Source organism: Schistocerca americana, chromosome 1 (genome assembly GCF_021461395.2).
Source record: "Schistocerca americana isolate TAMUIC-IGC-003095 chromosome 1, iqSchAmer2.1, whole genome shotgun sequence".
NCBI classification, from domain to species: Eukaryota; Metazoa; Arthropoda; class Insecta; order Orthoptera; family Acrididae; genus Schistocerca; species Schistocerca americana.
In genome coordinates, this window is record NC_060119.1 from 626,108,066 (window position 1) to 626,124,675 (window position 16,610).

The window sequence follows — 16,610 nt, forward strand, 5'->3', positions numbered from 1 at the left end:
GTTTGCCAAGCCCGTACCCAGCAAACGAATGCTGAGCCTCCTGACGGCCCTGTGAAAGGGCCGCGTTTTTATGCAACAGGCGATGTAACGGCTGAGCCACCGAAGCAGCAGACGGTAATAACCTGTGATAGTATGCTATTTTCCCCAAGAAGGCCTGCAGTTCCTTAACAGATGTAGGGCGAGGAAGGGCATCGATCGCAGCGACAGTTTGCTGAAGCGGACGAATAACATCCCGAGAGAGTTGAAACCCCAAGTACGTGATAGATGCCTGAAAAAATTTCGATTTCTGAAGATTACACTTAAGACTGGCAGTCTGTAAGACATGAAAAAGTGTGAGGAGATTCTGAAATGTTCTTCAGTGGTGGAGACAGTGACAACAATGTTGTCCATGTAATTTATACACCCAGGGACAGGGAGCAATAATTGTTCCAAGAATCGCTGAAAGAGAGCAGGGGTGCTGGCAACCCCGAATGGCAATCGTTGGTATTGATAGAGGCCGAAAGGCGTGTTAAGGACCAGGAACTGGTGGGAAGCAGCGTCAAGAGAAAGTTGATGATAAGCTTCTGACGGGTCAAGTTTAGAAAAATGCTGGCCTCCATCAAGTTTAGTGAACAATTCTTCAGGTTGTGGCATAGGGTAAGTGTCAATGAGGCATTGAGAATTTACGGTGGATTTGAAATCGCCACAGAGATGAATACCACCATTGGGATTAGCAACGACAACGACAGGAGAGGACCACTCTCTGGAAGTGACAGGAAGCAAGACCCCTGAAGCAGTGAGATGATCCAGCTCCCGTTTGACCTGATCACGAAGGGCCACAGGAATGGGCCAAGCCCAAAAAAACTTAGGCCGCGCAGTGGGTTTGAGCGTAATATGAGCTTCAAAGTCGGTTGCATGGCCTAACCCAGGAGAAAAAAGGGACAGAAATGTCATCAACAAGGAATCCAATTGAGCATAAGGAATAGCATCAGAGACGATATTGACAGAGTCATCTATGGAGAACCCAAAAACGCAAAAGGCATTGAAACCAAAGATTCTCCGCGTTACTATGGTGATTCTCCGCGTTACTATGGTCGACTACAAATATGGGAACAGCGCGACGGATTTGTAAGATACCTCAGCATCAAATTGTCCCAAGAGAGAAATCTTCTGTTTGTTGTACGTCCGTAATTGCCTAGTGACAAGTGATAGGATTGGAGAACCCAACTGAAGATACGTTTGAGAATTGATGATAGTGGCAGCAGAACCAGTATCCACCTGCATGCGAACATCCCGACCAAGTATTTGGACAGTGAGGAATAACTTCCCTGAAAGGGAAGAAGTACCATTGACAGACAACACACAAGCAAAATCATCATCACATTCATGAACATCAGGTATGCGGTCGGATTTGCAAACGGATGACACATGACCCTTCTTTTTGCATTTGTGACACACGGCCCAACATTGGGGACAATCCTCCCGTGAATGTTTCGTAAAATACCGCGGACATGAAGGAAGTTCCCGTGGGTTTTGCTGCAGTTTCTTAGAGGTTTGTTTACGGTTAGGCCGAGGCTGCGCTTGGGAGCGTACTGCAGCCATGTCGGCCGGCAGGGGGACGCTGCACGCTTCGTCAACAGCACACAGAGGTTGTACTTCCCTGACGTCACCCCATGCCTCTATTTGCGCTCCAGAAGCACGAGAAATTTCAAAAGACTGAGTGATGGATAGGACTTCATCTAGAGTCGGATTTGCCAACTGGAGGGCATGTTGCCTAACTTCTTTGTCGGGCGCCGACCAGATAATAGCATCCCATACCATGGAATCAGCGTAGGATTCTTTGTGAACATCAGTAACAAATTGACACTTTCGAATGATGCCATGAAGTCCAGCAGCCCAAGCATGATAGGATTGATTCGGTTGTTTTTGACAACAATAAAAGGCAACACGAGAGGCTGCCACATGCGTATGCTTTTGAAAATATACGGACAGAAGTGAGCACATTTCAGCAAAGGACAAAGACGCAGGATCTTTCAAAGGAGCCAATTGCAACAACAACCGTTACATTTGATGTGAACTCCATGAAAGGAACAGAGACTTACATGTTTGTTCGTCTGCGACATGAAATGGCAAGAAGTGCTGTCGAAGAGGTTTTTCGTAATCAGACCAGTCTTCCACCATCTCACTGTAAGGAGGAAAAGGAGGTAGAGACAACGATGAGAGACGCCATACATTCGATGCCGCAACGAAATCACAAATCGCAGATGTGAGAAGTGTTTGCTGTCCAATGAGACCTTGCAATAGTTGCTCTAAAGTAGCCATAGAAACCTGTGGATCAACGATGAAAAATAAAAATTCACTACCTCGTCGCCAATTGTTATAATGTCAAGTTGAACAAATATATTTCAAGGATGACACAATACATGTAAGTCACAGATCAAGTAAACAAAGTATGACGTGTGTAGACGATAACAGTCAAATCAGCACGGAGTCCAAGTCTAGCGGCTGCTAGCTGGCTGCCCGCTTAGGTGGTGCTGCTGCTGCATGGCTGGCAGACAGCGCCGCATGTAGAGGATGCGCGTAACTGCGCGGCGGCACTTTGAAAGATCGGCGAGTCACAACAATTACGTGTGAAGGAAAGTAGGTCCTTCATCAAAACAGCATGATCAAATGCAGGTTCAGGGCTGAAAGTGAGGTCCTTAGACAATACAGATAATTCGTGAGGGGAGAGTGCTTTGATGAAAGGTTAAGGGCACTGTACTGTTGTGACCGGTTCTTGGGATTATGTTTTATTCTTGGTCTGGGAGGCAGTGGTGAAGGCTGTGGGATGCTGAGGAGGTTGGCCAAGTTCGGTTCATAGGAGAGGAGTGGTGTTTGATGGTATAGCTGTTGAGGGAGTTGCAGAGGGATGGGAAGGGAAATACCACTGTTCAGGTAGTTTTGGAGAAGATGGGACAGCTTTCTGAGGTGAAGTCTGGCATGTCGTTGCAGTTTGATTTTCTCTATCCAATTAAATAATTTTGTCAGTTATTGATCTTTTCATTGTTACATATGTGAATTTTGTAATTCAGGGTGTATATGTGGACAACGAAAAAAATTCCCGGATTTTTTCCGGATTTCGCAGTTAAAAATACACTTTCTCCAGGATGAAAACACACTTTTTCTGTGTTATTAAGTGGCAGTACCGGGTGATTAATTAGCATAACAAAGTAAGACAAAACAAAGATGATGTTCTTTACAGGAAATGCTCAATACATCCACCATCATTCCTCAACAATAGCTGTAGTCGAGGAATAGTGTTGTGACCAGCACTGTAAAGCATGTCTGAAGTTATGGTGAGGCATTGGCGTCAGATGTTCTCTTTCAGCATCCTAGAGATGTCGATCGATCACGATACACTTGCGACTTCAGGTAACCCCAAAGCCAATAATCACACGGACTGAGGTCTGGAGACCTGGGAGGCCAAGCACGACGAAAGTGGCGGCTGAGCACACGACCATCACCAAACGATGCGCGGAAGAGATCTTTCATAAATCTAGCAATATGGGGTGGTTTTAATAAAACCCCATGTCATTCCAAGCATGTGTGTCAATTTTTACCTCTCTATCTACATTATTCCGTGGTTTATTAAGTTTTCAAATTTATACTGACTTTTCCCTCAGAACTATAAAACTTATCAACCCTTTGAATGGTTATGTTTTTATACACGGGCGTAGAATTTCCCGGCACTTTAGAAAACGAAACTCAGGGAAGAAAACCCCTTTTGGAAAGATTTTTGATGTGCAGCAACATGTACGCTGCAAATTTTCGTATTACGAAAGTATAAATTTGAATTCCACCAAACACCGCATGTTACTTTCCGAACCATTGTAATCGAGATTGAGATGCGCTTTTGTAAACCAGTCATAGCTCATGTCACGTGGTCTCGCCAGTCGATTACAGCGGTTATGTAGACCACAGGACACATGATGTAGTCAGCTAACAGCAACATCACTGTTAAGTAGTGCGTATACACAAACAGGAAAAGTTAATGTTTTGAATTAATATACATAGTGTTTCTACAAGAAAAGAAAAGCTTTCACATATAATATTGGTCTCTAGGGTTAATAAGCTGCAAGAGAAGCTAAACTTTCACATATAATGTTGATCTTTATTGCGCGTGTTACACTTTAACATATATCAGACAGATGTGCCAGTAAAAGTTTTAGCCGAGTCCAGCGACTTGTCGTCAAAGTTTTACACAAATAAATTAGCTACCGCAGAGGAGAGCGAGCTTCCCGTAGCACTGCATCAATTTGCTCATAATAACGACATGAATGGCTGATCTGGGTTCGAAATGGCTCGTCATCAAACGCTCTGTCATTTAAGAAATTCATCGTACATTCTCACACGTAGTTCAGCCTGCGTAAAAGGAAATTTACTTTGAAAGTAACACTTTTCAAACCACCATTCGCAGTATTTTCCCGCGACTTGTTAGAAATAGGTTCGTTTCAGTAGTCGTCAGAGAGCGCCAGATAACAGGCGCCACCACGCTTTGGCAGCTGCTACGATGCAGGAAGCCTGTATGTTAGTACGTGTAAAACAATAAAAGATCTTACATTATGTCATAAAAGAAACAACACATCAGAGGATAATCCAAGAGTATCGGAATTTCATGAACCACGCTAAAACGACACATTTAAAGTGTATACTTAAAGAGCACATTCGTATATCCAGATTCCCATTGAAGTAGGCCTCGATCTGATATTAAGCTTTTCAGTTTGGGTTTCGGGATGGAAATTTTCTTGGAGTACCAGTACTGTATTAACTCATTTTTTGATTCTTTATTATGGCATAATGCCATACATGCTAAAAGAGGAAAATGTGCATTTGAAATGCAGCGAGCAGTTGAAATTAGCCAATAGTGTGGAAGTAAAAATTTCATTTCAAACACATTAACTGCCTCAGCGTAAAAAGTTAAAAAAAACCAAATTTCTTTAGCAAACCGACAAAAATAACTTCATTGTTCTACAAGGCGATTAATGCAGGACTGTCAGAAACGTGGAAATAAAATAAAATCTGACACTAACAACATATATTAGCCTACTGTAATTATGTGAATGTATTTTAATTCACTTGCTAGTTCCCGGCCACAGAAATCCGTTTTGTTTTCATTTGAAGTGAGAGCAGTAAACGAAGAGGAAACACCAAAATCACTAAACGTAAACACGGGTCACGTGGAGACTACACACTTCCCCACTATAACTGCTCTGCGCATCAACCCTGGATCTATGATATTTCCAAACCGGGGCAATACTAAGATAGTGGCATATGCCCGCCCCCTTTTCCCCCCTACCTCATGCGTTTGAGATAAAACGTCAAAAATTTAAAAAAATTGTGTTTTCAATAATATGTTTCTTTTGTACCGCACATCTTTCTGGAGAGCCTGATACATAAAACATACATGTTTGAGGAAATATAAGACATGTTATTTGGTCTTAAGTGTGCCAGAGTGCAGTGCCACCCCTCTTCACACAGCATGTATTTCGCTCTGTGGATTTGAAACGTGTATATTTTGTACTGGATGCCATCAAACTATATTCAGGACAGTGCAAATTAAAATGTCCTGTGGTGCCTCTCCTACTCCCAGTCGCCGAGTTTGACATCCTGCTTTTTTTTTTTTTTTTTTTTTTTTTTTTAAAAAAAAAAAAAAAAAAAAAAAAAGAATGAAAGAGAGAGAGAGAGAGAGAGAGAGAGAGAGAGAACTCGCATTTTGTAATCCGGGAGAAGAAGAACTCTTCAGCAAATTTGCACTCTTTATTGCCTGTTAGCTAATTACTTTCTATTTTGGGTGACACAGAATTAAATATAGGACACATTAAACCATTAAGACAAGAGACAGTCAAGACAGTACACATTTCTTCAATCCTTAGCTCCTAGCACTGGATTCTCTCTAATCTTGCTACAGCTTTACATGGCATGCTTTCCTTTCTGCGAAAGAATCTGTTACCTCATCAAAGTTCATCAAACGGTTTGCTGCATGAAAAATCGAAATATCGTTGTCTAATACTGCATAAGCTGTTAATACAATAGTACCCAAGACTCGTATGGTTTCTTGATCTGATTATGTCTATTTTGTCACTGTCTGCTAGATAAATCAAAATAGGCCTTTCTAGCACTGCAGAAATTGTAACACACACCAAATAAACGAGATTGTTTTGGCACAAATGTTCATTTTTACAACACGACAGAATATAATTCACGAAGACTGACATAAAATGCCTATTAGGCCTACTACAAGCAAAAAGCTTCATGTTAGAAAATAGTTTCACATTTCATTCATATGCTCCAGTTTCTCAAGCATGAGATCGAAAAGTAGTAGTATGAGATTTTTATATATATTTGGAATCGCCATATTCTTCCCTAGTTTCTGTAATGTCACAGTTTCTTCTCATTCTTCGTTCTAACAAACAATCTTGTCATGACTAATTCTGGAACTATTCCTGCCTTTGTCAAAACTTATTCGCCGGTTAACTTCACTAACGCCGCCAGAATCACTGGTTTACTCATCCCTGATTATTCTCTGGTTAGGCGTTGTTATGTTCGTACAAACCATTTTCCGCGCTACTTCCAGAACAGAACTTAAGCGGCTGGTAGATGGGGACTATACAACTGGCCCCTACTAGTGTAATGATTTGACAAAATTTCATTTTCTTGGATACACCGAGAAGCTAATACGTAATCTTTCTTACCTGTTATTCCTGTTGGTCGTTTATTACCACTCTGGTAGTCTGACTGTGGATTTCCCTAGTAATTATAACAATGCTGATCATTCACAAACCCAATCAACGACATAATCAGACAGCGATTGGTGTTCACTCATTCGGCTTTACTCCGCTCAGCTTGTACGGCCCGGTCCCCTTTTGCCTGCAGAGAAGTCTAGTTCTAGATGCGAATAGGATTCCCCTGATAGACATCATGTACACTATGCACGCATTCAAAAATCAGCTTATGATTAATTCAGAAATCAACTTACAGAGTGTGTTCAAAAACCAACAAGGATGCATTTCAAAATAATATGAATAATCGATAGACCAACGTGCACTGGATGCTAGCCACTTTGTGAAACAAGGTTTTTTCCTCCTCAAGAATATGAATTCCCCCCCCCCCCCCTCGCAATTGTCGCCTGTGTCAGACACCTCGGTTTGCTGCCCCCCCCCCCCCCCCCCCCCCCCCCCCCCCCAATGGATCCGGGCCTGTTGCGCGTGCGTGAATCTGGCAACTAGGGTGCACAAGTAAATTTTTTTCCGGTTGCATCTAGCTGCTTGCTGCGGCTGCTTACACAGCCAACAGGCACATTTCTGTAGCCAGAAGGGGGAAAAGATACAACTCATACGCCATTCAACTGCACATGAGCATGGGCCCGCTCGTAACTGCTAAAATGAATCTAATATAAACAATTGTGATGTCACGCTCATTGGAGGCAATTTGTTGGTATGAAGGATTGCATAGTCTTCCTAAAGCCTTCAACACATTTTGCTGTTGACAAACACGTGTGTGAGCACTGTGTTTTGTTGCAGTATACGGCACATTTCCTTTGCAATTTATGTTTTATCTTCGTATTTTTTCTCATTCACGTTTCATTGTAGCAGTATTATCCTTTGTTAGATTATCGATTCTTACCAGTTGAAATTATAAAGATTTAACTGAAACTAAAACAACAAAAAATTCCATGAATTCTGAAAAATTCCCGGGTTTTCCCCGGTTTTCTCCTGGATGAAAAAATTCCCAGGTTTTTCCCGGATCTCCCAGTTGTCCCGGGTCGTATACACCCTGTAATTCTTATTACTATACAACATTTTATATGAATAAACACTTTATTTCACTACATCTGAAACAGATAATATGCCAAAACCACAAGAAATATCCAAATTAAAATCACTTTCATACTCACTGGAATAGAACAAATGCCAAATTAGAACCAAAGCTGTCAATTTTTCCAACACGCCACTTGCGCTGATCGGCCATTGAGTCATAGTTACTATGGAGCAAAACACCAGAATCCTTATATAGTCCTAGATGACACAGCAGTTTCAGCATGGTGCCAGAATGTGAAAAATAAACAACAGTTGAGTGTTGTCCACTTTCATTATCAGAGCTAGGCCTGAAACAAATAATGAGATCCACTTGAAATTAAAGAAGATGAAAATTTGAAGATGGATGAAGGCTCACTAAATCATCTTGAGTCATCCCAAAAAGATTTCATTACTGAAATTCACTGATGAATCACACATCCCATAAATTGTCTAATGTCATATATTCAGCTCCATGATTATAATACAGTAGCAAAAATATATTCCAACACACTAAAGCACATTAATTTGAATACCTGGTTAGATTTTTAATATTTTAATAAACAGTTTACTTATAGAATGACAGAAAAAAATTGTAGTATTCCATCTATAATTGACAATACGACACACAACAACTGGCAAAAACAGAGATTTGTGGTAAATCACAGGTCTGAAAAGTGATCATATATATGAAAATCAAGAATCACTTAACCCAACAGTTTCACTAAATGGAGGTATGAAACAAAGGGAAATTTATATGAACCCCCAGTTCAGTAATTCATCACTTGGCCACCTGAATATTGTGATGTATTTACAACACACCTATTCTGTGTTTTATTTATAAAATGTTATCAGTAGTCTGAATGTACTCTATATTTACAAACAGCTTTTTGAAGTTATTTTGTGTACTCTATTGCAGATATGTTAGCAGTTTGTTTAGTTTGTTAAAATGAGAGAAAAAGAAAGGTGTTTATGATTTATTTCACTTGACCACTGTGCTGCCTTGCTGAGTGCTGGTGGGTGGAAAACTGAAGCAGATGTTAAGTCAGAGAATCAAATTAAGGTCCTCGAACATGGAGTTTAATGCTTAACAAACCATAAGTAATACAAACAATAAACATACAGTGGTTTACAATTATAAAATAACTTAGCTAAGGGTTACAGGCATAGTAAACACAAGGCGACAAATGTCAGTGATGTATATTTGCTCTGAAATCAGTAAGTGTAACAACTTCATGTAGCATGAAAACTCTATCTTTGACAATCTCCCAAAAGTAAAAAGAATCATTCTATACTTTATTGATATATTTTATTGATACAATGCTATACACCCAGATCAAATTATCCACTGACCTGGAAATGAGTCCTTAGTGAAATATTGAAAGATGTTAAGGTAGTGTGGTGGGATGCCATTGTGTTGGAAATGTACCTAGTGTTCCTGATTATCCTCATCAAACAGTGGAGTGAAAAGCAGTTCAGCAGATTTGAGTTCAGTCTTTGACTAAAACCCTTGCTAACTGATAATGCGCAAATAAACTTCACTGCCATCAGAATTCTACATCCGGTAAGGCGCACAAGCAGAAAACACTGTAAGCTGTAGCAGTTTTTAGAGGAAAGCTTCCCTTCTAACTGATTTGACCACTGTGGTATGTGCTAATGGCCTAGTAGCAAAGGATGTGCAGAGTAAATAAAAAATAAATAAAAAATAAAAAAATAAAAAATAATAATAAAAAATAAAAAAAAACACACATAACTTCTCTCTTGCCTTTGATCAGGAAGATGATTAGCTATCTATAATTTCCACATTTCATCAAAGTATAAAAATTACTAGTTGTTATGCAACTCAACATATTTTCATATTATTATCAAGTTAACATCTACTTGGAGAAATTAAGTAAACAAATATATTAATCTAACTGAAAAGTAATTAATTACAAACTGTTCACCTGAACATAGTAAAGAAATGGAACACTAGAAATAAAATAGTGTGTTCTTTTCTCAAAATTCAAATTGCTAAAATAATGTAAATGTGATAAAGGAAAAACAAAGCAGAAGAAACATTTCCTCTTCTAGATCAGTACTTCTACAAAAGAAAAGGTAAATGTTAGGGTCTAATTCCACATTTAATTGTGCATAAGCAAAACTATACAGGATGAGGCTGCTAAGACAGGCCACCCCAAATATATCCAGAATGAATAAATGTACACAGCTCAAAACAATTCGGGGATAAGGTGAGATATAAGCAATAGACATATGGTAATGTATTTTATTTAGATGTTGGTTACAACTGTAATTTGTGTGTAATACAGTACGATATTTTGTTGTCTCAACTCTTTACTTGAGGTTTACACGGCGTTTACGTAGAGCGAGGCACCATGGGGCTGCCGTAACAGTGAAACAGTCATTCTCGTTGCCCTCTAATAAGGTGTGTGGTCACCTTGGACGGCCAGTACAGTTGCACACCTGCGTGGCACGGACTGTATGAGGTTATCAATCAGCTCTTGAGGGATATTTGGCCATTCTTCCATGAGTGCAATATCCAGCTCTGCAACTGTTGAGGGAGGTGCTGGTTTGGCTGCAATTTGTCTGCCAAGTGCATCCCAGACATGCTCCGTCGGGTTTAAGTCCAGTGAACAAGCTGGCCACTCCATTCATTCAATTCCCTCAGCTCAAGCATGCTGTCCACCAGTGCAGCTCTGTGGGGATGAGTGTTATCATCCACCAAAAGGAATCTGTCTCCTATGGCACCAACGTAGGGCACAACAAAAGGTCGAAGGATCTCGTCTCTATACCTCTGAGCAGTCAAAGCGCCATTCTGAATGGTAAAGACATCCGTATGTCCGCCAATACTGACTCCTGCCTACACCATTCGTCCACCATAATGATATGGTGACGTTTTCTGCACATAAGCAGGATTGTTCAGAGTTCCACGTTCTATCCACATTGAGGGAATGATGATTGACTGACTGAAAACAAAATCTTAACTCATCTGTGAACAGCACCCAGTGCCATTCGTTACGACTCCAATCCTGATGTTCCTCCACCCAGTTTTTGTGGGCTAAACGATGTCATGGTTTTAATGGGACACACACCATAGTCCTCGTGCATAGAGGCCACATTTCCAAAGGTGATTTTGGACTGTTTGTGTTGATATTGCGTGTCCTGTTGCTGCCTGGAGGGTGCGTTGCAGCTGAGTTGCATTCAGCCTCCTGTCTCGATGAGCTGTTAACTGGAGATACCGGTCATCTCTTGCTAATGTTACCTGTGGATGACCTTTCTTTTAATGATTTCTGTTGTCTGAAATCGCATCCAGGCCCTGGAAATTACTATTTGGGACACTCCAATAGCTGCAGCCACCTCCCTCGTGTCTGTTCCACTTCCAACCATCCTATGGCTCTCCATGGCATAGCTTCAGGTTAAGTCACATTGTTGCTGCTTTGCATGACCTGCTCACTACACTATCTTAAGCCAGCTGCTAGTGTAATTTGTGGTAGAGTAAACACAAGTCAACACCAACCCCCTCTGCAGCAACTTTCCATTATTACCACTATCTTGGTGACTGTAATGTTGTTTCTCCACTCCGTAAAACCGACAGAAACGTGTCAAACCATTTTAATTCATTCTGTCAAAGACAATACTTCAGAACCTAGATACCTCAACTGATCCCCTAATTGTTTTGACCAGTGTATAAAGCTGCAGTTTTTGTCAAGTTATAGTGGGCAATATAGTGAATTTCCTGACATTATTCACTATATATTATTTTTTGTGGTATCTGAAAGAAAATTCTAAGAGAACTTTAACAACATAACATGTACGGCACTTTATCAAATATTATCAAGATAACACCACTGTCCCACCATTAGGTTATACAAATGTCTGCTCTGTTATACCAAATGTAAGCAAACCTGTAACTCAGGTATGGTTTTTGTGTTTACCTGTACACGTGGAAGCCCATAAATTTGTGTTCTGCTGTTGTAGCAATCAGATAAATTGCTTATAAAACTACTGAGACATTCACAATGTATATGACAGTAAAAAAAGTAAATATCATTTATGGTGAATGTCACCAAACTCTTCCAGCAGCAGTGCATTTGTATGCTGAAGAGTGTCAAGCTTTCACAATCTGCCTTTGCAAACACTGTGAAACAAAAGTTCTACAAAAACATTATAAAAAAAGTTCCAGAAACTGGAACTATGGAGAATGAAATATGCTAAAGAGAAAGAAGAGTAACTGATGAGCGAAATGAAACTAACATTTTAGAAGCAGTAACATACAATGCAAATGACACTCAAGAGGTATTTGGAGGCATGAGAGGGATCAACTAAACAAGTGTTCTGTGAACGCTAACTTCCATCACATTTTGTCCACTTCACATTTCACTGCATCTACAGCTTCATGGCAATGGACTTCCAAAATTTGTTACAGTTTTCCAAATGTTATCTACGAAAATGCTAAGTGATGCAGCACATCTATGGAAAATTTTGTTCAAGGGAGAAGCATCATTTACAAATCATGGGCAAGTCAATCATTGTGATATGTACTAATCGTCAGATGAAAATCCATGCTAACTCAATGAAGAAGATACAAAACAAAAAGCCACTCTTGTCTATTAATATTTGGTGTGTGTTTCCCAGGACCCCCATCATTTATTGGTGTAAATCTTAATACACTCAAATATCTTTAGTTCCTAAGATATGCTGCTGCTGCAGTTATTGGACGACACCCTAGTAGCCATAAGGCAACCAGTACGGCAGCAAAATGACGAATGTTCCAACCATTCAGCATATTTAATGGCAGACCCTCTTTAGAGAACATATGGAAAGGTTTGGAACAATCATTCAGGAAACACAAAATGCTCTGCACATTCACCAGACATAATACTTTCTTGAGGATGGTTTAATAAGTCTGGTACAAAACCAAGAAAAAATATTTGTTTCATACACAATTCACCTTACTTCTTGACATAGTCCCTTTTAAGGGGTATTTGGTCCAGCAATCCTCCAGCTTTTTCATCCCATCGGAAAAATTGCTTCAGTCAAACTCTGCAAAGTACTGCAAATATCACTTCTTCACTTGATGAAAATATTTCCAGCAATCCAAAGTTTCAAGATAGGGTACAGTAAGAAGTCACCTGGAGCTAAGTTTGGTGAATAGGGCTGATGAGGAACTAATTCAAAGACCAGTTCATGCACTTTCACCATTGTTGTCACACTGATGTGGGGGATGGTGCATTATACTGGTGAAAGAGCACTTTCTTGCGTGCCAACCTTAGGTTTTTTTCAGATACACAAGTTTCAGGTCATTCATCAATGAAGGATAACAGGATCCAGTTATGATTCTGCCTTTTTTTCAAGTAATCTATGAGCATTACTCCTTGGAAGTCCCAAAAAATAGCAACCATCTCCTTACCAGCTGACAAAATCGTCTTTGCCTTCTTCGATGCACTTTTTTAGCTTTGTCCATTTATTTGGCTGCCTTTTTGACTCTGGTGCATAATGATAGATACAGATTTCATTAACAGTCACAAATATGCACAAAAAGTCTTGTGGATTATGATTAAACATCGCCAGACACTATCTTGAAATGTTGTGCCAGATGTGCTTATGGTTGACAGTGAGCAATTATCCATGCAGGTTTATGCACTCGCTCAGTTGAGATGCCTGCAATCTCGGTCTTTTTAACTGGTCATCTTACATTACCAAACCACGGATTTTGTCAGTGGTTTCCTTTGTGGTAACCTCAAGTGGATTGCCAGAGTGTGCTTCATCTTTCATGGTGCCTCAATCACGTTTAAATTCATTAACTCAAAAGTAATGGCCTTCAATGATTGTGCAGAGTCCCTATAAACTTGATCCAGTTCTGTTTTGATTTGTGCGCAAGTCCAACCCTTCAAACAAAATGTTGAACAATACAATGAAACTCATTTTTCTCCATTTTCAATCACAGTCAAGACATTGACCAATTCAGACAGCTGACAACAATGAACTATAATCTGTACATTTTTGAAATTCTTTACACGATCCTTGGAATAATCAAGGTTACTAACTGTGAAGGTGCAGTAAAAGTGTTTCATTCTTTCATACAAATTTACCAGACTTATCAAACCAAGCTGGTGTACTTTTACTTGTGAAAAACAATTCGAAACAAAAGGTCTATTAGGAAACTCCAATGACTCCCTAGGCATGAAATGCTTTATAACATTGGCCTGTGCTGGTAATTCCAGATGAAATTCAATATGCAGTACTGTTTCTTCAGAAGCACTTTTATTCTTTCTGGATATATTTGGTGTGGCCTGTCTTAGCTGCCTCATCCTGTATATCTTAATAATAAATAGGAAGGCACAACAATATATAAATTATGATAAATGACCTTGTGGATAACATTGGAAGTTCACTGAGGCTTTTTGCGGATGATGCTGTGGTATATCGAGAGGTTGTAACAATGGAAAATTGTACTGAAATGCAGGAGGATCTGCAGCGAATTGATGCATGGTACAGAGAATGGCAATCGAATCTCAATGTAGACAAGTGTAATGTGCTGCAAATACATAAAGAAAGATCCCTTATAATTTAGCTACAATATAGCAGGTCAGCAACTGGAAGCAGTTAATTCCATAAATTATCTGGGAGTACGCATTAGGAGTGATTTAAAATGGAATGATCATATAAAGTTGATCGTCGGTAAAGCAAATGCCAGACTGAGATTCACTGGAAGAATCCTAAGGAAATGCAATCCGAAAGCAAAGGAAGTAGGTTACAGTACACTTGTTCGCCCACTGCCTGAATACTGCTCACCAGTGTTGGATCTGTACCAGATAGGGTTGATAGAAGAGGATCATTCAGTAATCGCGAAAGTGTTACGGAGATGATAGATAAACTCCAGTGGAAGACTCTCCAGGAGAGACACTCAGTAGTTCGGTATGGGCTTATGTTGAAGTTTTGAGAACATACCTTCACCGAGGAGTCAAGCAGTCTATTGCTCCCTCCTACGTATATCTCGTGAAGAGACCATGAGAATAAAATCAGAGAGATTAGAGTCCCCACAGAGGCATACAGACAATCCTTCTTTCCATGAACAATACAAGACTGGAACAGAAGGGAGAACCGATAGAGGTACTCAAGGTACCCTCCACCAACAACCGTCAGGTGGCTTGTGTAGTATGGATGTAGATGTAGATGTAGACACTATATCATATACCAATGCTGAAGATCACAGCACCTGATATGACAGCCGTGATACTAAACACGAGCCATACCTGAATTATTAGTTCCCTTACACCTGGCGCAATAGGGCAGGCATTTGTGGAACCTCTTCTCCTGATAGCAGGACAGTGGTTTACAGCACTGCGAGACCCATACATGTTGTGTTGTTGCAATTCTCTTAGAAGTTTCCTTCAAATGCCACAAAAAAGTATATAGTTCCATTACAGTTTGTAATCTGGTGACTATAAACAATAAAAATTATTTTGAACGTCAGGAAACTCGCCATAATGTCCGCTACAACTTACCAAAAATGGCACCTCAATACATTTATTCTTTCTAGATATATTTGGTGTGGCCTGTCTTAGCTGCCTCATCCTGTATATCTTAAGAATAAATAGGAAGGCACAACAATATATAAAGTATGATCAGCCAGGGTTCAAATTTATTAAGTCGGGAGACATCAAGAAATAAATGCAAATTTATTTTTCCATAGGTATTGACAAACAGAAAAATACAGTGTTTGTAGTCAATAAAAATTTTATGTTAAAGTAATATAGGTGTAATTAGTCTGCTGAAAGAAAACACTGTGCTAACACACACATAACTGGTATTTTTCTATGCCAACAACACTTCAAACAACCTACACACACACAATGACAGACGGGTGGAACAGTTGATCCTGATGTTTACTACTGGTCAATATCACTTAGGCTAGTACGCATGTTTTGTGCATCAATGTTAGCAAGAAATCCCTGCGATATTTGGCACTGTTTGGTAGTCAACTGTGCAGGTTATGTCATTGACCTCCTAGCTGACCAGAAAAATGACTTGACAGTGAAAACAGCATGGCTGTGTAACCCTTGTGCGCATCATATCTGAGTTCTACCATTAGGGGTGGGCGTGTCAAAATGTAGCCTCAGCTACGCCATCATGGCTATCTGTAGCAGCGAAAGTTGTAATACAGAGGGGGAACTTCATCGCAATGTAGCCTCCACTCTTCTGTCACTGCAGCTACTCAGTGCACATGTAAGCAACAGATTATCTCATTGTCAGTACCCATGACAGAAATAAAATATATGCTGTGTTGTAACATTCTAAAATCTCCATTGTTACTCAAGTGTCAAAATTCCAAATACCCAGGAGAAACTTTCACTGATCACAAAAACAACAGTCTATTTTGCTACTTTCACTTCACATACAACAGGATGACACAGGCAATAGAGACATTATATTAATCACTGTTCATAGTGTTTCACAGTTCTTTTCTTTTGCAGGTGCCACTCTGTCTTCTCACTAGCCAACACAGTCCACTGCTTAATGACTGATCCTGTCCTTTCTTAGAGGCTTTAGGTATTGTAGATATCACATATCTTACAGACACAGGGTTGTAGCCTATTCCTGATGTTATTCAGTCTGTACAATGAGCAAGCTGTCATCTTCTTGTGCCTCTCCTTCCATCATATAATTTTTACGGACATTTCTGGCATGTTCTCTTCTATTATTTTTGTAAGATAATACAGTTTTCAGTTCAATTGTATACAAAAGCCTAATTCCAGCAATCTTGTTAGGGCCTTTGTAAACATTATAAAAATTTCT

General features: G+C 39.8%; 1 protein-coding gene across 1 annotated transcript in view; it reads right to left on the minus strand.

Annotated features, from left to right (window-relative positions):
- Positions 1–16,610, minus strand: part of LOC124607446 (multiple inositol polyphosphate phosphatase 1) — a 206,396-nt gene that overhangs the window by 14,041 nt on the left and 175,745 nt on the right. Inside the window, exon 9 of the mRNA XM_047139783.1 lies at positions 7,913–8,122. Within this exon, the coding sequence (XP_046995739.1) occupies positions 7,913–8,122 (210 nt within the window). The remainder of the gene's footprint in view (positions 1–7,912; positions 8,123–16,610) is intronic.